This window comes from Pimephales promelas, chromosome 9 (genome assembly GCF_988280905.1).
Source record: "Pimephales promelas chromosome 9, fPimPro1.hap1.1, whole genome shotgun sequence".
Taxonomy (NCBI): domain Eukaryota; kingdom Metazoa; phylum Chordata; class Actinopteri; order Cypriniformes; family Leuciscidae; genus Pimephales; species Pimephales promelas.
In genome coordinates, this window is record NC_142777.1 from 14,364,636 (window position 1) to 14,387,989 (window position 23,354).

The 23,354-nt window shown below is 38.8% G+C and overlaps 1 protein-coding gene across 2 annotated transcripts; it reads right to left on the minus strand.

Annotated features, from left to right (window-relative positions):
- Positions 1-1,869: 1,869 nt before the first annotated feature.
- On the minus strand, positions 1,870-22,904 carry rnf20 (ring finger protein 20, E3 ubiquitin protein ligase). 2 transcript variants are annotated; one of them, XM_089134761.1, is made up of 22 exons: positions 22,751-22,904; positions 21,734-21,906; positions 21,466-21,534; positions 21,206-21,304; positions 20,960-21,107; positions 19,383-19,568; positions 19,147-19,262; positions 18,923-19,069; positions 17,145-17,219; positions 16,721-16,840; positions 15,681-15,860; positions 15,454-15,589; positions 15,231-15,352; positions 14,969-15,125; positions 13,350-13,644; positions 10,993-11,110; positions 10,711-10,860; positions 10,402-10,614; positions 8,929-9,054; positions 2,881-3,021; positions 2,669-2,773; positions 1,870-2,571 (listed from the first exon to the last, which is right to left on the minus strand). In XM_089134761.1, the coding sequence occupies exons 2-22, from the start codon at positions 21,893-21,895 to the stop codon at positions 2,395-2,397; spliced, it is 3,042 nt and encodes a 1,013-aa protein (XP_088990887.1). In that variant the 5' UTR covers positions 21,896-21,906; positions 22,751-22,904; the 3' UTR covers positions 1,870-2,394. The 2 variants fall into 2 exon arrangements, with proteins under 2 accessions (XP_088990887.1, XP_088990886.1); XM_089134760.1 differs by having other exon boundaries at positions 15,231-15,373.
- Positions 22,905-23,354: the final 450 nt, after the last annotated feature.

Here is a 23,354-nt window from a genome sequence, read left to right on the forward strand (position 1 = left end):
TTAACGGTAAAGCTGTAAACGTGCGTGGGAGAGAGCAGACCTTGCCTATATCAGAGCAACTCAAAATTTCGACCCAAAAAAAACGACAGTGGTACCCCTGTGGGTTTTTTTGGTGCGAAAGAATAAGTTTCTCCAATCTTCTTGAAACTCTGGATTCTGATAGAGGGCCATGAGACTTAGACCTGAGTGCAAAAATGGAGGCTCTAGACCCTTCCAGAGCTGAGATATTGAGATCCCACTTAGCATTTATGCCATTATATAATATCTCAATATGTCAGCACTGGAAGGGTCTAGAGCCTCCATTTTTGCACTCAGGTCTAAGTCTCATGGCCCTCTATCAGAATCCAGAGTTTTGAGAAGATTGGAGAAACTTAATTTTTCACCCGAAAAAAAAAAACGTAAGGGGTACCACTGTCGTTTTTTTTTTTCAGGCCGAATTTTTGAGTTTCAAAATCTCAGCTCTGGAAGGGGCTAGAGCCTCCATTTTTGCACTCAGGTCTAAGTCTCATGGCCCTCTATCAGAATCCAGAGTTTTGAGAAGATTGGAGAAACTTAATTTTTCACCCGAAAAAAAAAAAAAAAACGTAAGGGGTACCACTGTCGTTTTTTTTTTTTGGGCCGAATTTTTGAGTTTCAAAATCTCAGCTCTGGAAGGGGCTAGAGCCTTCATTTTTGCACTCAGGTCTAAGTCTCATGGCCCTCTATCAGAATCCAGAGTTTTGAGAAGATTGGAGAAACTTAATTTTTCGCCCGAAAAAAAAAAAAAAAAAACGTAAGGGGTACCACTGTCGTTTTTTTTTTGGGCCGAATTTTTGAGTTTCAAAATCTCAGCACTGGAAGGGTCTAGAGCCTCCATTTTTGCACTCAGGTCTAAGTCTCATGGCCCTCTATCAGAATCCAGAGTTTTGAGAAGATTGGAGAAACTTAATTTTTCACCCGAAAAAAAAAAACGTAAGGGGTACCACTGTCGTTTTTTTTTTTTGGGCCGAATTTTTGAGTTTCAAAATCTCAGCTCTGGAAGGGGCTAGAGCCTCCATTTTTGCACTCAGGTCTAAGTCTCATGGCCCTCTATCAGAATCCAGAGTTTTGAGAAGATTGAAGAAACTTAATTTTTCGCCCGAAAAAAAAAACGTAAGGGGTACCACTGGCATTTTTTTTCGTGATGAATTTTTGAGTTTCGATATCTCAGCTCTGGAAGGGTCTAGAGCCTCCATTTTTGCACTCAGGCCCGAAAAAAACAAACAAAAAAAAAACGAAAGGGGGTTTGGGGTGTGAAAGTTGTACCCCTTTCGTTTTTTTTTTTTCGGGCGAAAAATTAAGTTTCTCCAATCTTCTCAAAACTCTGGTTTCTGATAGAGGGCCATGCGATTTAGACCTGAGTGCAAAAATGGAGGCTCTAGACCCTTCCAGAGCTGAGATATTGAGATCCCACATAGCATTTATGCCATTATAAATATCTCAATATCTCAGCTCTGGAAGGGCCTAGAGACTACATTTTTGCACTCAGGTCTAAGTCTCATGGCCCTCAATCAGAATCCAGAGTTGAGAAGATTGGAGAAACTTATTTTTTCGCACCAAAAAAAAACAAAAAAAAAAACGACAGGGGCACTGTCGTTTTTTTTTTGGGTCGAAATTTTGAGTTTCTCTGATCTTCTTGAAAATCTGGATTCTGATAGAGGGCCAAGAGACTTAGACCTGAGTGCAAAAATGGAGGCTCTAGACCCTTCCAGAGCTGAGATATTGAGATATTTATAATGGCATAAATGCTATGCATGCATTATGCATGACTAACGTACTAACGTGTAACTACTTCCCCTCAAAATAAAGTGTTACCATAACTTTAATAAGAAAGCATAAAGACATTGTCAATACATTTCAATATTTTAATGGATTTCAATGAAGCAGTTTGCACAACCATCACTATAAGCGGTCATAACAGACAGTACAAAAATGCATTACCAGCTGTTCAGCAAACTGAACGCTAACAAACTACTGTCCAGTCGACGAGGCAGCTTGTTTTCAATCACAGGTCTGTAAACTCACTCATGTTGATGGGTTCACATTGGCTCTGGGTAGTAAAAGTATAGTTGAGGTGGAATGGGAGATCTGGTTGAGCCAGTATTAACACAAAAAAAGTCAACAAACATTGAGGACACTCCTGAAAGCAAGCAGCAGCTTTTATGAGTGAAAAATGTTTGCCAAGACAGACCTGTGGAATGTGGAATTTGTTCTGCTAAACCGACACAACTGAACATGGTGGTGTTTTTTCTGAAAACAATGTCAAATGGAATGTAAAAATGTTGATGTTCGACAACATTACAGGACAAGCTCCACCCGCAGAACAATGTTGAGGAACTGGACCAAAACAGAGGCAGATACCGTCCATCATAAGTCTCATCCAATGTAGATGCGATGGAAATCATTGGCACCAAAGGCAGCATTGCACTTCGGGCACTTTCTCTGACGGGTGTCGTAGCGCGTCTTCACGCACTCGAAACAGAAAACGTGGAAGCACTTTGTCAAAACTGCGTCCTTTACACGTGAATTGCAGCATGGACACGTCAATCGGGCCTGCAAAACAAACAAAACAAGAAAAAAACAGATCCTTAAAGCCTATGAACACACAACTAGTTCTGGTCCCCCATCCAAATGGACAACATAAAATGACCTTGTAATCGTTTATTTCTTCATTCAGGATCTCATCTCCATTTCGAATGTTCTCGGCCGGTTTCTTGGCCTTCTCAATCTTCCTGCGCAGTTTGGAAATGTCCTCCTAATACGATAAAAGAAACATCACATGCTCAGTTCAATCCACAGATGAACAACAGTATGTAGACAGCTGGCATTGAGCTAAAGAACGGTTCATCGCGGTCTGCTCACCTGTGCACGACGGGCATTGAAAGACTCTTTCTCTCGAGATATGCTGTTCTCAACCACCTCCTCTCTGACCGCGCTCAACCTCTGCTGCACCCCCTCCAGCTGAGTGCGCACCTCCTCCGACAGCAGCACTGACTCCTGCGCCTGAAACACACAATTCATGGACGCACATCATTTACTCTCCCTCAAGTTGTTCCAAACATGTATGAGTTTCTTCTGCTGAACACAAAACAAGTTTATTATGAAAAATGACCAATGACTTCCATAGTATGGAACGAAAAATACTATGGAAGTCAAAAGGGTCCATCAATTGTTTGGTTACCCGTATTCTTCAACTATTCTTCAATTCTGCATGTAAATAATGTTCTATTTATTATGATTATTTTTCACAGAGAGCCTGACCGATAAAGGATTTTGAAGGCCGATACCGATACAAATATTTGTTGGTTTTAAAATCCGATATTCCGATATATCGGCCGATGTTATTTTTATATTTCAGAAACGCGCAACAAAACATTAACAGATTTCCCTAACATTAGTTATTTATGAGTTTTAACTAAAATAATATGATAATGCATTTTAAAAAGAAACTTGTTTCTATTGTCACAACAGAGCAGAGGAACATTAAAATATATGAAAGTTCTGATAAATAAAATAATAATTAGTCCCTACATTGCCTTATAAGCTACCTTATAATTACAATGTCAGCTTGCTTATCCCTTTACCTGCACTTTTTAAATTTTTTTCATCAAGCTACATCAAACCATTTTCAATCATCAGTTGCTGCCTGCCTTCTAAAACCTACTATTTAGCGATTCTAATCTAAATCCATTACAGAACGACAGTCTGCAACGCACACTTGGCATCGTTGGATTTCACACACGTTTGAAAGAAAAGCTAACTTTTATGCACAAGATACGTTTGATTCTTTTTCTCTATGTCTAAATGTTCACTCTTCGCAAGACTAACTTGCATTTTACAATGCAGGGACTGTAACTACAGATATGTTAGTTAGTGTAGAGTGCCCTCTGGAGGACTAACTATACAACTCCAACACTCATGACATGGTTGAAGCGTGATTCGTCCGTTTTTATTTTATTTTTGAAATATTCTTTTATCGGTCATTATAACTGACGATACCGATATTTTAGAAAATGCCTAATATCGGCCTGCCGATATATCGGTCTGGCTCAACAAGCTAGTGCTTTTTTAAGCATTTCTTGCATTTGCTACGAAATAATAACTATACGAATGCAGTAACAAATTTCATGTATATTTAACTGATGTTTTTAATAGTCAACTTATATTCAGATAATCATTCTATTAAAGCTCAGTGAATATGTCATGATGGTCACAGACACGGAAATCTACCTTTAATTATTTCACCAAACTGACTGCTTGCTTAAAGAAAAACTCACAGATCATGTTTTCAAGTCATTTCAGGATTGAATGTATAGTAACAAAGTGGTGATATTTAAGTGGGTGAATTGACCCTTCGCTAAGCCCCGCCCTCCTTAATTACTGTTGCTACGCCTGTCAAGCTTTCGCGGCTGGCCCATCTAATATAGTGTGGATGCACCCGGTGCCAGACATTCCAATGAGATAATTAGTAATTTTCGGCGAACAAGTGAAATATCAGAGAGAGCAAGACAAAGGGGACTACAGTATGCATTCGAGGGATATATTCACGACATTATATGCAACCGATTAGAGAATAATTTCTTAAAAATTGAAGTTAACGGGTTAGTTCACCCAAAAATGAAAATTAAGTCATTAATTACTCACCCCCATGCTGTACCAACCCCGTAAGACCTTCGTTCGTCTTCGGAACACAAATGAAGATATTTTTGATTAAATTTGAGAGCTGTATAACTACCACATTGGCTCCTAAAGGACTGCCTCTTGACGGCCCAGAAAGTCAATGAAGAAAATGTTTAAATATCCCAAGTGACTACCGTGGCTCAACTATATGTTTATCAAGCGACGCGAATACTTTTTGTGCGAAAAAACAAACAAAAATAACGAGTTTATTCGACTATTTCTTTTCTTCCTTGTAGGCCAGAACGAGAATTCCTTAGATTTCCACGACGCATGCGCGAGATTTGCGATCTGCTCACACCAGCCTTCACTACTTCAGATCGCAGAGCGCATGCGTCATGGAAATCTAAGGAAGTCTCGTTCTGGCCTACAAGGAAGAAAAGAAATAGTCGAATAAACTCGTTATTTTTGTTTGTTTTTTCGCACAAAAAGTATTCGCGTCGCTTGATAAACATATAGTTGAGCCACGGTAGTCACTTGGGATATTTAAACATTTTCTTCATTGACTTTTTGGGCCGTCAAGAGGCAGTCCCTTAGGAGCCAATGTGGTAGTTATACAGCTCTCAAATTTAATCAAAAATATCTTCATTTGTGTTCCGAAGACGAACGAAGGTCTTACGGGGTTGGTACAGCATGGGGGTGAGTAATTAATGACTTAATTTTCATTTTTGGGTGAACTAACCCTTTAAAGCCTAACGTTATAGTCCCAGCGCAAGCAGCAGCGCCTCATACGCTGACCGTTCAAATGGGAAACACAAATTGAGGAACAGCTATGCATGTATGTATACACAGCAGTGTATGTGAAAATAATCTTAATAATTATAAATCAAACAGCTTATCAATAAATCTTGTGGAATAACACTAATACCGGGAGAGCCGCGATCGGATTGGGTTAAGTTACTTAGTAAGGGGTAACGTTAGTAGGACGTCGATTAACAAAATGCTGAAATATATTTCAAAGTATGTCAGTGAGCCTTTGTCTTGTCTCTTTAATTGTCTTATTTTACGTTATCATTATGACCAAAGAACCGTCAATATTTCCAAGCAATAGGTGTTTTTGTTAAGCATGTCGACATTTACCAGTAGTTGTGAATGGGTCTCGCACATAGATGCTAGATCACGCCAATCATTTCTCCCCTTGGCTTTTAGATTTTCTGGAAGGAAAACAATTCCTCTCCCCCGTCCAAACTTTTAGTATACCGGTATCAGATTTGCACAATCCATACGCACAATGCTTCAGCATGTTCCCTCTTTCGAAAGCTTGCCAGACCTCCCGCGCATAGTTACGGTTGCTACGACATGATTGGCCAGTGGCGGTTTTTGGGCGTGGCTTAGCGAAGGGTCAATTGTTTGTTTACTTTTTAATTAATCTTACCATTAAACATGATAATTTATTCATTAACCCATTTAATCCCAAATTTTCCCAGACACAAAAATATCCAAATCATTAGTATCCCTTTGAAACGATCAATCATATATATTTTTTTAAATTTTCATGGAAAAGTGTGTGAAAAAGTGAGTTCTATGATCGGTCACGATTGTGACTGGTGGGATACCGTGTTGTATCCACCATTGGACAGACTGAATATAGGCGATAGTGGTGTGTGCGTGCGTGTGGGGTGTGTAGTGCATGATTTGAGTGTTGCGGTGTGCGTGCGTGCGTGTGGGGTGTGTAGTGTGTGATTTGAGTGTGTGTGAGATGTGAGAGTGGGGTGTTGGGTGTGCGTGTGGGGTGTATGATATTAGTGTGTGGGGTGTGCGTGTGTGTGGCATGCGTGGTGTGTGTGTGTGAGTGTTTCTGTGCATGTCTGTATGTAAAATTAGGTAGAAAGTTATGTATTGTGTATTGGCATTTAGATACAATGTGTTATCCCATCTATTGTTGCCGTTGACATGTTTGTGAGTTCTATGAACACAATAAACAAAGTTGAGTAATTGCAAAAAACTTAACACCCTGAACACGAAGTGTACCAAAAATCTATGTCCTATCTTTATGTTAACATACTTTACTAATCTTTTCGTTGGGAGCTTTCTTGCTGCCATCCTCTTCTCTTGGCACAAACAGGAAATAAACAGCTCTGGTCAAGTGACTATTTACAGTAAACATGCGACACTGCACATATTTCATTGAGACCCTTTATTATTTCAATATCTGCTGGAAATCCATTGATGGATTATTCAGTAACATTTTTATAGCCTTAGAAATGAAACATTTTTTTACAGTCACCGTATTGTGACCGTTGGGATTAAATGGGTTAAAACCGATTTACGAATGTGGAACATGCATTAAAAGGAGACACAGGATTTATCATGTTGGCGGGGCATCGCGACGTTCGTCTGTTATAGGACAACTTAGTTTGAATAAATGAGCAGACACTGATTGGCTACTTGCTCTACGTTTATTTTAAATTAATATCAAGACAACAACCAATGAATGTGCTTTCCATTAAATGAATCACACAGTAAATAAATCCTTAACAAAACAAAAAAAAACAAAAAAAAAGCTTTCTTTGTCAGTGTCGGCAGCAAAGATGAAGTTGACGATGCAGACTTGCAATCTTCAGTAGTGAACGTGCTAGAGAGAAATGCACATTTCATACGGATTACATAAGCAGAGAGCAGTCTGTAGTCTGTTTTCTTTCAGTTTGGATTGTTCTGTTTAAAAGTAGACATGTCTGTGAGGCAAATAGGCTACCTTTATATGAGACGAGCTCCGGCCCCTCCGTGTCGTGATTATCTATCTGCTATATTTACTTCTTATTTATTAAATCCAGGCAATTGGTTGATGAAACATTGATTACAAAACGAAATTCACTTTAAAGAAAGGTTTTGTGCTTTGTTTGTCTCTGTGAACGTTTTTACTCTGTGAGATGTGATTAAAGGTCCTATATGTAACTTATTTTATAAAATGAATCCTTTTTGTAATCACACATTGCAATGATCCACTCTTCGGGTTTTGCTATTACCTCTAAAGGCCAATATTCATATGCGAGGTCTCCGGGTCGGATTTCCTGCGAAATCCTTCAGATGTGACGTGCATGCGCGCTCCCAAGCCTCTCTATGCAGTCAACCATGTCTCTATCCAATCTCTATACAATCAACCATGCGACCAACGGCACTTCAACCCCCCAAAATGTCCTGCCTCAGACACAGACTCCAACACAAACTCCATAAATATAAAAACAAAAAAAGTTATCTGCCCAAGCTCGTCAGGCAAAACGTGAATCTGATCGACTCCGGACGAAAACGCGGATTAACATAATAAACTCAAGTGAAATAGCAAACTACATGAAACATGACATGAATACAAAAGAATGTTCCAGGATAACAAAAAGTCAGTGCTTTAGGATGTAACTTATTTTATTTACTAGATCTACTGACTAACGTCGTCATCCCACTACTATCATATTGTTTATAATTACACATTTCCAGACACGTTCAGTACAGTAATGTTACTTCCTACGATCTTACTGATAACTGTTCAATTTAGTTCACTAACCGTTTTCGTTATCATATTATACATTCACCTGTGTTGACATTGCTGATTGTGAAAGATACACGAATAGTTAGAGAAATAGCTTATGCTATATAACATCACATGTCGGCTAAATGCAGTTTATTGTAACATTATCATGGACGAGCAGAGCATTAGTTCAACGTCAACCTGATAAAAGTCTATTATTGTATTATATTATTGAATTATTATATAAAAGTATATATAATATATTGTATTATTATATAAAAGGCTATTATTGTAACTGCAGTGGGAGTTTACATTAGTTTCCAGCATGTTGTGCGATGATTTCGCCGTTGCGTTGAAAGTCTCCGTGTGGAGACTAGTGAATGCTCGCTATCGAGCACGCACACGAGCGCTGTTGTTGCATTCTGAAACATCACCACTAGAAAACGCATAGAGCACCTTTAAATGTCACGTCTTTTAGTGGCGCTTTCAGACCGGTCACATCCGTAACGTTGTTTCTTCATGAATGCGAACACGAAAAATACAATAAAATGAATAATTTATGTTCTGTGAAGACTACCTGTTACTCATAATTTGTATTCTGAATACATAACGCCAGTACATGTATTCCGTTACTCCCCAACACTGATATTAGTTTAACCTTATCTGCAAGATATTTTAATAACATGGTTTTGGCGGTTATAGAAGTCTACTGACAGTGTTCAACAATAACCGTCACACCCCTAATCTGCAACTGTATGTTCTATATGTACCTTGCGTTTGTTCATCTCTAATGCTTGTGTGCGTAGACCCAGCTCCCTCTCCGCAGCGCTGATGGTGCCCTGCAGCAAGCGCTCTTTCTCCTCTAGCTTTCGTACCACCTGCAGCTGAGCGTCCACCTAAGAGAAACACAGAAAAATGTTTCAGTTGCATATCATTTAAACACTCAAGCGAGTTTAAAGCATTCAAGCGCAAGACGCAAAAGAGAACTCAATTCTGAACAATTAATTTCAGTTCTCTTTCTTGACTTTTTGTGCTTGAATGGACACATACATGCAAAATTCAATTCATTCAAAAAAAAAAAAAAAGGCCCGTATTGCTGAGTATCTTTGTGAACACAGTCGGAAATTATAAACTTCCACTCTTTGATGGTTATACTTTTAAATTAATCTGCGAATCACATGCGTTCTGATCCGCGGGGCCTGGTCCATGTGGATTACAGATCAACTATGATTCCTTTATACTACATCCTGCGCAAATTGAGTTTCTGAGGTTTATTGCGCTTGAACAGTCAAATAAACACTTATGTATCTAAATGCTCGTCTTGGCGAGAATTCAAGTAAACGCAGTTGCTTATGTCTTAAGTGAACATAAACCGTTAAGAAAGAAAAATGTGATGTGTAAATTGGATCTGTGTATTAGTCTTATAGTCCCCGTGAACCAGAAGTTGCAAATGATTTTTCTCCAGTGCTGTGACGTATTTCGCTCCTCCTCTCCATCTCTCGCTCATAGCAAACTAACGGTTTGAGGGGAGTGGTTAAGCGTTTCCCCACCCAAACTGTGAAACCTACGTCATCAGAAAAAGAAACCGTTCCAGACCGGAAGTAACTTTTCAGATTTTGATTAAAGATTACCAAGGTAAAACATTTTTTGAATATATATATATTTACTTGCACGGATTAATTGTTCACCACAAGACTAGTAATATGCGCTAACAAAGTAAATAGGTTCAATTTTGATTTCACAGGGACTTTAAAGGGTTAGTTCACCAAAAATGTTAAATTCTGTCATTAATTACTCAACCTCATGTCATTCTAAACCAGTAAGACTTTTGTTAATCTTCGGAACACAAATAAAGGTCTTTTTAATGATATTTGAGAGATTTCTTTCCCTCCATTGACAGCTACGCAACTACCACTTTGAGGCTTCAAAACGTTCATACAGGGATTGTAAAACTAATCCATATGAATCGATGACTGTCATTGGAGGGACAGATATCTCAGATGAACCAAAGTCTTTCAGGTTTGGAAGGGCACAAGGGTGAGTAAATGATATGTTTGAGTAAACTAATAAAACTAGTGTTTCTAACTTGAATACTAGGTTTGGCTGTGGGGGGCGTCATCATGTACGTTGTGTCAAAAGGGGAGGCCCACTGTTTTTGACTTTGAGAACCCCTGCCATAACCCAAACAATTCACTCAAGAATTCAGTCAACATGATAACAATCCATCTCAAAAGCCCACCCACTTGTGTTTTAAGTGTGAGCAGCTGGTCGGCAAGCTCCTCTTTCTCTTCCTTGAGGAGTTTATGGATCTGGTTGGATTTGATGCGTTCGCTCATGAGTTTGAAGTTGGCATCATCTTTCTCTCTGAGCTGCTGCATCAGACGAATGTTCTGCTCCTGCATGTCTTCGAATGCCTGGCCAGTAACATCCATTTCACTCAGCAAAGCATCTTCCTCCTGAGATAGAGAGACCGATTCAGACTTTTCCAGAAGAAAGTTTGTCATTCATTACTGAATGTCAGTCTCATATATTTGTGTAAATCTGAGCCCTACCTGCTTAGCAAGAGAGAGTTTCTTATTGAGTATATCGATCTGCTCCTCCACTGAGCGGATCTTTCTCAGGGCCTCTTCGTCTGCCATCTTCTTTCCTTCTCTCCTCTCTCTCTCCTCCAACTCTCGCAACCGCTGACGGAGCTCCTCGGCCTGCACAAACATCCACATAAACTCTGATAAACTATTAATCTCTTGATCTTTTCATTGATTAATCTGATATTTCACTTTGCTTCCAACAATTTGAGCTCTATATAGTGTATGCATGTACATTTGGTTATGTACCTCTGACTTCGCCTTCTTCTCCGCTGCCATCAGCTGTACTTTATCTCTCTGTTCTTTCGGTGCCGAGCGGTACATGTCCAACAACAGCTTCATCTCCCTCTGGGACTCTTGGGCTTTCCTGTTTCGTAATTGCATTATTACCATCAGCTTCCCTATTATCATTATTGACACTTCCCAAAGTCTTTGGACTTGAATTTGCAAATCAGAAAGAAGCAGTCAAGAAACAGGAGGGGCCAGTTGTTCAAAACATTTAATCTGGATCAAAATGATCCGGATTTGGAAATCCCATTTTTTCCTATCCAGAATCAGGTAATCCGTCTTACTTTTATGCCGGTTTTTCAAAGCAACATTGGACTGGAATCTGGATCACCCTGATCCAGATACACAGTTTTCAAGATTACCAAATGAAGATTACCAGTGCTCTAAATGGGACGACATATCCCAATGTGGGCTACCAGCTATGTAAAGAACAGGTAGAAGAGCCAACATGGGGTCACTGTAAGTGTTTCTTATTTTGAGACAAAACACAAATGGGGATGATCATTTTTATTTTATTTTTACTTTACTATACTGAATAGCTTGATTGTTAGCCTATGTCTACTTTATCACTGTTACAACAGTTACACAAGTCAAGTGCAAAATATAAATAAAAGTAAATGATAGAAATGTATTATTTGACCCATTTTAAAGTTTTACTACATTTTCTTCCCGAAATCCACCTTGAAATCCTACCCCCTGTTGGGATCAGGATAATCCTGTTTTTTTGGATCAAAGTTATCCAAATCCCACTGACAAGTTTTGAACAACACAAACTGAAGGTTTGATCCAGATTAAAACTAGGATTGGATTCCCTGATCTAATCTGATTTCAGATTCCTTCTTTCCCTTTTTGAACAACCCATTTTCAAGATTTGATCCAATCCGATAACCAAAATCCGATCAGCTTTCCTTCGAACAACTAGCCTGAGGTGATAGTAACTAAGTGTTTTGGATCTTTTTCTCATTTGATTTAAAGTGCAGTTGTTGTTCACTGTGCTGAAATCTAGTTGATAGTCTTGTTTGTTTGTGTTTAGTCACAAGGTAAACCATTTAGCTGGTGAGGCGTGTCCAGCTGTATTCAATAATGATGTTTCAGATTAGTATAAAAGCAAGCAGTATACGCGTCATTCCTCGAGTGAAGGCCGTCACCTATCCTCTTTGGTCTCATCCACACTTCCTTCACCTGATCAGCTCTCAACACTAGATACTAACAGTGTAACTGATACTCTTTTCTCCACTTTAACATCCTGCTTGGACAACTTCTGCCCCCTTTCCTCCAGGCTAGCCCACGCCACCCCCTCTGTCCCCTGATAATCTCTGCGAACATAGTTCTAAACTCAGGGGTGCAGAGAGGAAGTGGCGCAAATCGAAAGATCCCATTATCAATTCCTCCTCTATTCCTTCTTTGCTAATATCTCTACTGCTAAAATGGCTACTATAGCATGCTTTTCAAAACTCTCTCCTTCTCAAACGTCCTTCATCAACCCTAACAGCTGACGATTTTGCCAAATTCATCATAAATAAAACAACCACTATGAGTGGCCAATTTACTAAACCACAAAGTGACACATGCATATCTTACCAGCCAACACACACATTATAGCCTGCTTCTTTTTCAGGTTTGCTGCCTTTGACACAGTTAACCACCAGACCTCCTGTCCTGACAGACTGGATGAAGGACCACCACCTTCAACTAAACCATGCAAAGACAAGGAGTTGCTTGTGGATCCCGGCCAACCCAACACTACACTACAACTTCTCCAGTCAGCTAGATTTTTTATCCATAACTCCATCAAGGGCAGCCAGGAACCTTGGAGTTGTGATTGATGATCAATTGAACTTCACAGACCACATTGCTAGAACTGCAGATTTGCCCTATACAACATTAAGAGGATCAGGCCCTTCCTTACAGAGCATGCTACACAACTCCTTGTCCATGCACTTGTTCTATCCAGACTGGACTATTGTAATGCTCTCCTGGCTGGTCTTCCAGCTTGCACTGTCAAACCTCTTTAACGTCTTTAACGAACCGAGAGCACACATCACTCCTCTCCTCGCAAAACTGCACTGGTTACCAGTTGCCGCTCGCATTAAATTCAAGTCACTGACTATGCCTACAGAACTAAAATAAAAAGTACACGTACTACGTTAGATTAAACTGGGAAGGGTCATAGCACTTGCATATTGTTGTCCAATTGTTAACTGCTTCTTTTGTTCTCATTTGTAAGTTGCTTTGGATAAAAGCGTCTGCTAAATGAATAAATGTAAATGCAAGTCATTTTCATTATTACAATCATCGTTTTGAGCAGAATGACTTACTTCAGCTCCACCCGTACTATTTTCAGCTGCTCCACCTCCTTGCGTTTAGGTCCTCCAATCACAGTGCAGCGTTCAACTGCTAAGTCTTCTGATTGGCTGCTGCTAGTGCTGGCTTTCTCTCTTTCTTCTTTCACCGCTATGCCTCCAGTACTCCCACGAGTCACCCTCTCTCGTTCTCTCTGCTCCTTCTCTTTTTCCTTGTCTTTTTCTTTCTCCTTTTCCTTATCCTTTTCTTTTTCCTCCTCTTTCACCGCAGTCTCCGCATCCGTACCTGGTTCAGTCTTAACCGCTGCACCTAAAGGGAAAATATATAATATATAAGTGCTAGACTGTCGCTTATATATAAAAAGTTAAGAAATGTAAACACAGCTGAAAATACAGAATTATATTAGACTCATATGCTTGCACACTGTCACCGACTACATATTTAAAATAATGTAGGCCCTTTTTTACTGGTGCAGATCAATTCCAGCGTTGATGGTCTTGACAAAAAAATCAGTAAGAGTTCCAGGTAGAACGTCACTGGTTGCCATTTTGTAATTACAATTACGACATGGCATGAACGCAGCACACGACCTCTGTTTTGGTTCAGGAGGAACGGTGGCTGAAAAGGTGGCTGCTGTTTGCCCAGTGACTACAAAGCTAGCTACGTTCATTCATCAACTGAAATCAGCATAGATTGGACGATTATTGGAATTTAAGAATCAATATTGATATGATCAGTGTCAAAATGAGAATCAATTAAAATCGACATCGATATTTTTCACCAATATTTTAAATTAGCTTTTATCTTTATATTTTCATTTTAAAGTATTAATTTTATTGTTTAGTCATTGTATTATTATTATTATTATTATTATATTTTAAATATGTCTATATAGATTTTTTATTAATTCAGTTTTAGTCATTTTATTACATCAACTTGTAATAGAAATGTTGCCTTATTAAACTTTTTTTTTTTAATTTCAGATTCTAAATTTCTGAGTTTATGTTTTAGTAGGGCTGTCAAATGATTAATCGCATCCAAAAAAAAAAAATGTGTTTATATGTGGGTGCACTGTGTATAATTTAATATATATATAAATATATATATATATATATATATACACACATATACACGCACACACACACTTGTATATATTTAAGAAATATTTTCATGTATATACTCATTATAGATTTATATATAATATAAATATTTTATAAATAAATAATATTTTTTTCTTAAATATACATGCATGTGTATTTATATATATATATATATATATATATATATATATATATATTATGTAAACACAAACTTTTATTTTGGATGCGATTAATCGTTTGACAGACCTAGTTTTTAGTTTTAGTTTACTTTAATAACCCTTTTGCTTGCGTTAGAGACATCATTTTCAATATATCGTGCAGCCCTACATAACAATATTCATATCGTCTGCCATGTCAAAATCTTATTTTGATCATTTAGAAAAGTAACAACAAACCTCACCCGAACAAGCCAAACAATTTGATGTATTACTCATATCCGTAACGGTGCAGGACGTAATACACACAGTAGTTCAATACATAGTTTAATACCTCAGCAAACACCCCCAATTAAAGATTAAAAACGCAGTGTGTACCAGTTGTGCTGGGTGTGGCGGAGCCGCTATCTGGTTCGGTCTTCACAGTGACGTCACCCGTCGGGGCGGGTGTTAAAGGGGAGGCGGTCTCTTCCTTCACATCCATCTCTGTGCTCGACTGTGATTGGACAGCAGCATTACCTTTGGCAACACGGAGCTATAAGACACAACAGAAACTTCAGCAACCACTTATTTTCTTAATGAGTAAATATTTGCTTCTAATACTTGTTTTATTTCAGAGGCAATAAGTTTGTGTTCTCGCCTGGCTGTGCTCTTGCTGAGACTCTCTCAGTCTGAGTTTATACTTGACCACCTCTCCCTTCATCTGCTGGTTATGATTCTGCAGCGTACTGATCAAATGTCTCATCTCACGGTTTATAGGACCTGAGAAAGAACGAGAAGGCACTATAGACTCACTTCAAAGGCTGATCTTAACAAAAAGACCAACATGAGCACATCATTATAAAGAGAGCAACGAATGTTACCTGCTTGTTCATTAGCAGCTAATGTCTGCTCAAACTCGATCCTGAGCATCTCGTACTCCTTGCGCACCTGTGCTAACGTGTCTTCCAACTGAATCACTTCAGTGCGGACCTTACGCTGCAAGGACACCTCGTCGTTCTGAAATAACACGCATAAATCATCAATCACACAGCCATCCCTCCTCAACATCATTTAATTCCCAGTTCATTCACATCATCCCCCCACGTACCTCCATGTGGTCCAGCTGGCGCAGGCGGGCGGTCCTGGTCGTGTTGAGCCGTGCTTTGGTCTCGTCCAGCTGCGATTTCAGCACCAGTGATTCGTTATAGAGCACAGAGAACTGAGACTGCAGACAGCGATACTCAGCGCTCTCTCTGGCCACCTCCTCAGCCCTGGACAACAACTCCAACTGTCAGAGAGAGAGAACCATGCACGTCCTGTTAGTCAATCTAAAGGGCCTTTCACACCGGGTAGATCTAGGAACTAGCCACCAGAGTGGTTCCCCGAGTACTAAGAATGTTTTCCTGGTTGCATTCTTGGCATTCTTCCTGGTTGCAAAATTATAGCAATATCTATCGGTTCATCCTACCTCATCGTAAATTCCTACTACGCGTTTCTGCTTCGCGTCTGTGCCAAATAAAATAATTCAATGTAATTTTACCAAAGATACTTATTAGGTGATGCAGGGTGATTTTACAGTGCAAAGTAACGTTACATAATCAGATCTGTGAAATAAACGGGTAGCGCTAGGATGATTTGGTAACGCTTCCTTTTACAGTACAGTACTTACAGTGTACTTACCTAGAAATTACTGGCTGGTAAGTACATGGAACAGGGGTAGGTTCAGGGTAAGTACTAGTTATTACCCAGGATTGTAGTTACTAAAATAAGTACATAGTATTTACATGGGTAACTGGACTGTAAAAGGAAGCGTTACCGATGATTTTACGGTGCAAAATATCTCATCAGATTGTCCTACCAGTATGAAATAAACGGGTAGGATGATTTTATAGTGCAAAATACCTCAGAAGATAATGTGCAAGCTTCAGTAAATCCCACCATTACTAAAAGGAGTGTTTTTCAGAGTATCTGTCTTCAAGTGTTACTTCAAGATTTATAGTGGGGTTTTAATCTTCCACTCCAAAGAGCTGAACAGTTGATTGCCTCTGAATATCAGATTGAATCAGGTATTGCCTGAACAGGAGATCTCACAATAAACCTCATATTAATCTAACAAGTTAATGGTGTGTGTGCTCTCGAGGGCTTTACCTTCATGTTATTGTTCTCCTGGTAAACGGTCTGCAGGTCCTGCTGGAGTTTCTGGAGCTCACTGAGCCGGTTCTCCGCCAGCTCCCTGTTCTCCTCCAACTCACTGTCCATCTCCTCAAACTAACAACAGATGAGAAAGGGTTTAATATTCAACATTTATAACAATATATTCTATAGCAAAACCATTTAGCACAAACCTGCCAATGTCATCAATATATGGTTGAGCAAGTATTAAAGATACACTACCATTCAAAGGTTTGGGGTGATTTTTTTTTTTTTTTTTTTTTTTAGCAAGGATGCATTAAATTGATAAATAGTATTATAATTTTACAAAAAAGAATCCTAAACAAAATGCATTACAGTTTCTCCAAAAATATGAAGCTACAACTGTTTTCAACATTGATAATAATAAGGAGTCATTTACCTTTCTTTTGTTGATTGTGATGGTTCCACATACACTGCTGGCTTCGCCACACACCTTATAACCTTTGCTGTTCACCTGGTTATGGTGGAAGAGCACACTATCAGGTCCGGCACAATGTAAAACAATAACAACACTATATCTTGGGTTTACCATCACAAATATCTGTAGAAGTCCGTATGTTTTGACATTTGACATTACATCTTGACATATCCCAGTGCCTTTTTTTAAATCCATTGTCATTTGCTATTATAGAGGTAAACCTTATCACATTACTACTGTTAACTGATATTAAAATGCTGGTAACTAAAGAAAGGCTGTATTATACACAGCAGTAGCCTAAATTGAAGACTAAAAAGTTTTTTGGCTATTTATTAAAGTTAATTTTGGCCCAGTTGACATTAGCAGAGAAGAAAGAATAACATGCGTTAATCAATCATACTCAAAAAGACAATGAACGTGTTTGAAATGAAAGTAGCAACAGAACTTTTCTTCTGTATTGTGGCATACATCTGAGTGTAATCAATTATTGAAAAAGATAAGCTTGTAGGGCGGGACTCAGTTCTCTGCATTGATTGTTGATTGGGCCGCACAGAGAACAGATGCGAAATGTGTGGGGAAATCCATTTGATAATACTTTCGAATGAGAAATTATAAGGGTGTCACGATTTAATTTTAAATAGAAATCGATCAAAATTAATTCACAATCTCGAACTTCGAATTAAAAAAAAAAAAAAAAAAAAAAAAAAATGGAACAGTCGTTGCTGCCAAGCCCCAATGTCACATCCGGTCACCTTGCCAAGTGGAAAAAACATGCGTGTTGAAGTGCTGCGAGTCTATGGTCAACCTCCTCTAACTTAGCTAGAGCCATTCAAAAGATAGCATGGCAACTGCAGATGCAAGAGACCCATCGACAGAACTTGAATCATTGAAGTCGCAGGTGTGGAAGTTTTTTGGATTACCAGTGTGTTATGTTGACAACGTTTCCGCTTCAAAAAAGCCACCGTTTGCAGACATCCCAAGTCTTGCTGAAGTGCCGGGAGTCTCCCGCATATTGATAGTGGCTCCCTGATGCACGCAAATTAGTTAAAATCTCCCAGAATCTAGAGTGAGCGAGCAAGAGCGAGCGTGCATGCCGAGACAGAAAAAACTGTGCTCCAAACCGTATTGTGCGCACGGCAGAGAGGGAGAGGCCGAGAGACCCTGCGTGTGTGCCTCACAAAGCGCATGTAAGACAGAGAGCATCCTGATTGGCCGATTGATAAAAATAGAGAATCAAATCGAACCGTGACCTTAGAATTGAAAATGTAATCAAATTGCGGATTTGGAGAATCGTGACACCCCTAACCACTATAGAGCTTTACAGGTTTCATAGAAAGAGAATGATTGTGTGTGCGGCAGTGAGCCAAATCAGTTGCGGAAAAAACAAATAGCACAATACCAGAGCCAAGAAAAATTGGTTTAAAAATTAAAAAAAAAAAAAAAAATTAGGTCTTTAAAAAAAAAAAACGTCGACTTTACCGGCCCCAATATACTCATTCCAAGAGGTTCTTTTTCGTTCTACGCTTAGGGGTAAAAAGAAGTTTGAAACACCTGTGTAGCAGTAAGACAATTAGCGTGTCACTATCAATTATAATTAAGAACTCCAAACAAACTTATTTTGTTCGAAATGATGCCACACCAGTTCTTTCTTTGATTGTACTTAAAGTATATCAGGGCCTTAAAATGCCAAGTAGTGTCCATTTTGATTTCATGTTGACTGTGGTGCAAATACCACTTACCCTTTCTAGCACCTCTGCGAGGTGTGTGTTGAGGCGATTCTCCCTCCGTCTGATTTTCTCCATGTCCCACTGCAGCTCCTCAATAAGACCCTGCAGCTCACTGATCCTGTTATCAGCACGATTAGCCGCGCGACCCAAAGAACGAGACTAAACACACATACACATACATTAAGAGCAATACGGCAACGTTAACAGATGAACATGCCAACAAATCAACCACCAACCTCACTGGTCATGTGGCTATGCTTCTGCTGGAGACTGTTGGTCAGTTGGCGGAGACGTTCATTCTCATTGGTCAGGAGGGTGTTGAGGCGGACAGCGGCGTCCCAGAGACTGCCACCTGAAGGAAATCACATGAATAAACACATTAAATACAGACTGTATAAATAAATAGTTTGTTTTTAATTCATTTGATGGATTGATCAACAAGAGATGTTGAGAAGCGTAGAGTTGGTCTCACCTGTTCCAGACTCCACATCCTTCTTCAGTTGATCAACCGTGTTCTTCAGGTTCTCGTAGATTTCCACCACACGACTGGCCTGTTTGCAGCTGGACTCCACTCGCTCCTTCAACTCTGTGTCGATCTCCTCGCTGCTGCTGCTGGCCAGCGTGGCCAGAAAAGAGCTCACTCCCTCCCCCTGTTGACCTGTGTGAAACATTACAAGAGGAACAGGTTTCCATCAAGACTAGACCCTCAGAAAAGACAGATCTGGCCTTCAAAGAACAGAGAAAATGGGGAATAAAATTCAAACACCATGAAAGTTGCTGTTATAGTGTAATGATCACCATGAAATCATTAGCCACCATGAAATTCTTGTTTTTTTATGGAATATTGTACTATTTATTAGAAATGTAATTATTTATCTGTGATTTTTTTTTTTTTTTAAATGAAGGTGTCCTTGTAATCTTTAATCAAAATAACTTCGCCTCCCTCTCTTCTCTGATGATGTGTCTACTGGCGTGAGGGCGGGTCAACCTGTCACTCACATCAGATCCACCAATAGCAAACCACAACCATCCAATCAATTCCCCATTGACAAAATCAAGTCCCACCCTACATCTGTTCTGGTTTGAAAAGCCGCTTCACTCGGACATACATGCATCACAATAGGGAAGAAAAGACTATTTGAATTTCTGTTGTCATCCCGACTTAAATATTTTTTTAAATGGACTGTGGTCTTGTCTGAAGCCACAAGACTAAACTTTAGCTGTTGATACCCTAAGCAAAAAGAACAAGAATGAAATGATGCATCAAAATGATTATTTTTTTTGCAAAACCAAAAATAAAAACCAAGAGGGAAGATAAAGTCTTTTTTTAAAAATCAATTACTACATTTATTGGTTCTCATTTAATAACGCTGCAATTAATTTAAATTGCACTTGATAAATTACATAAATAAAATATACTTTTTTATTTTAAGAATACAGCTTCAAGTTTTCAAGATGAGGAAGACATTCAGAGCAGCAAATTAAATTTAAATTCAAGTCAAGCTTGCGGATTCAACAAGGAAGAGTAGAGGCACTAGAGTAGAGGTCGAACATCACATTTTGGCCTATTACAGAGTTGCAATAATTCTCAGCACGTGGTAAATTTGTTTTTAGTATTAAATATATTTAAGAAAATGATATTAGTGTGCCTAAAGGGGCTTGCACATCTAACAGGAAGCGCAGCACCAACACATCTATACGCAGCGGCCAGCAATGGCTCAGGACACAGAGCGCCATTTACAGTTTTATATTACATTTACGTTATATTTGTCTCAAATCATCATAAATACTGATTTCACCCTGTGCTGCAATTTACATTTAGTTTTACATTCATTTTCAGAAATCAGCTGATTCTGTAATTTATACCCATATATATATTATATTTAGACAGTTGATGGACCCCATTACACATGAATACTATTAAAGTCAATGGGGTTTTGGTTACCGCCATTGTTGTTCAACAAAAGAAAGAAACTCATCCAGGTTTGGAACAACTTGAGGGTGAGTAAATGATGGCAGATTTTTCTTTTTTGGGGGGAAATGTTGTACCTCTGTCTTTTGCACGCTCCTGGTTCGAGTCTCCATCTGGTTCTGGTGTTCCAGGTTTTAAGCTCCGGCCTTCGGGCGGTTGGCTTTCCACAGGCTCACTCCCCGATTGGTCATAGCGATGAACAATTAATCGCACATTTTCATCAAACTGAAAAAGTAGGGTGGAACAAAAATCAGGAATAAAAAAAATGGTAGAGATTGAGAGAAATATAATATAGGCTGAAAATAAAACCCAAAAAACTTTACCTGGTTCCAGTATCTGTTTAGAATCAACAAACTTGCATCATCTGTCGCCTGACGAGTCTCCAATCTCTCAACTCTCTCTCTCAGTTCATCCTCAATCACCTACATCAACATAGAAGGAAGAGTCCATGTTTGCATGTACACATGTGTCCCACTTTTCAGTAGGAAATGGAATGTAATTGTAATTGTAATGATGATGTAAAACTCTGTTCAATGTTTTTTGTAAATAATGAAAGGGTTGTATATACGAGTTATGAATCTACCTGTCTTTGGTCTAGGGATTCTCCCAACTTCCTGTTTTTGATCTGCAGGGCTTTTATATCTTGTTCTTCCTGCAAGAACAAAAGTGGGGACCAAGAATCAGGAGTCAGAAGTTAACACTGGCACGCATTCACAACAGTTTCAAGACAAACAATTAAGTCAGGAGTGCAACCAACCTACCTAAATATTAAATATAAGACACACACACACACATATACATATATATATATATATATTGCTCAAATGATTTCCACAAAAAGAGCCTCTCACCAGGTTGGATCCTCCTCCAAGTTTGATGACGGTTTCCACAGCAGTGCTTCCTCCTGACCCAGTGCTCATTCCCTCTCCATCCTCACCTCCCTTCTTCTTCTCTGGAGGAGCACCGAGGAGGGCAGAGCTACTGGGATCACTGGGGCGCTTCTGACCGGACATCACGCACCTCACTGTGAAAAATACACCATTAGAGTCCATACACAGTCAGAAACCACAAAAGCACTTATGGAAAAGTACTTATGGGGGAATTATAACAAACAATAAATAATCTATGAAAAGAGTCAAGGAATTGGGAGAATAAATGTTCAAAGACTTAAATTATGCTTCTAAACATCAGGCTAATAAACCAATAATGATGTATAATATTACTATTGCTGTTGTCATTATTTCTAGTATATATACAATACATGTTGTATAAGAATTATAATGGTAGTTTCTAATCATTATCATCATAACGATATTAGTAGTATTATTTATGATTTTATTAAATGTTTATTAATGTATTATGCTAACATTTAAATATGCCTAATAAAGAGGTATCAGCACATTTAAGAAGTAATAATAATGTTTTAATTGTTCTTAGAAATATTAGTACTAAAGTAGCGCTAAACTTTACATCAAACTGTACTACTCTTCAGTATTTTAGCATGGTGAATAACTTACACTGCTACTAATGGTAAAATATGACAACATAAGTTAGCATTTAAAAAAAAAATATCGTGGTTCTCATTCATATACTCTAACGTTATGTGTATTGACATGGTACTCCGTGATATTTCAGCCGATACAATGATACTTTATTGTTAGAGTACATAATAACACACAGGCGTAACCGTCATTAATATATAATAGGCAGTTACACAATTATAAGCAAATATATTTATTGTTAAACTGCGGCGATTCAGTGTAATCCCGAGCACAACTGATCTAAGAAAGCACTGGTACACTCTCGCGCTAAAAACGCAATGTGCATTATATAATAACACTCTAACTATGTTTTTGTTCAATTCTTACCTAATTTTGTTTGTTATTGATTGTGAAATGGTTTTGTGGATGTAGCTGTTGCGCTTCATCCAGCGGCCGAAACACCTCCCGGAAACAGCGCCGCTTCTCTTCTTCTACCGGCGCTGAGCTGACGGAGTCTGCAGAACTGCAGCGCCACCTCGTGGTGGAAGGACCGTTTCAGGTCTGTGTCTCCTATCCCTGGGATTATCAACTATACAACACAATTTAAAGGAATAGTTCGCTTAAAAATGAAAATTCTGTCATTATTTACTCACCCCGAAGTAGTTTCAACCTGTATGCGTGTATTTCTCCTGCTGAACACAAAAGAATATACTTTCAAGAATGTTGGTAACCAAACAGTTGATGGACACCATTAACTTCCATGGTATTTTTTCCCTACTATGTAAGTCAATGGGGTCAATCAAATGCCTGATTTCCCACATTCATAAAAATATCTTCTTTTGTGTTCAGCAGAAGAAACTCATACAGGTTTGAAACAACTTGAGGGTGAGTAAATTATGACAGAATTTTAATTTTAGGTGAACTGTCCCTTTAACGGTTGGTTGATTCTATGGTCTTTATTTGATTGATGCATTCATTTTTGGGCACACAA

What these genes read in the sequence shown, in the direction of transcription:
- rnf20 (XM_089134760.1), bottom strand. Translation starts at nt 21,895, where the DNA reads ATGTCCGGTCAGAAGCGCCCCAGTGATCCCAGTAGCTCTGCCCTCCTC. An exon ending in TCGCAGAGGTGCTAGAAAGG is followed by an intron (nt 17,220 to 18,922) that starts GTAAGTGGTATT and finishes CACCATAACCAG; the next exon opens with GTGAACAGCAAAGGTTATAA. An exon ending in TCAATGCCCGTCGTGCACAG is followed by an intron (nt 2,774 to 2,880) that starts GTGAGCAGACCG and finishes TTATCGTATTAG; the next exon opens with GAGGACATTTCCAAACTGCG.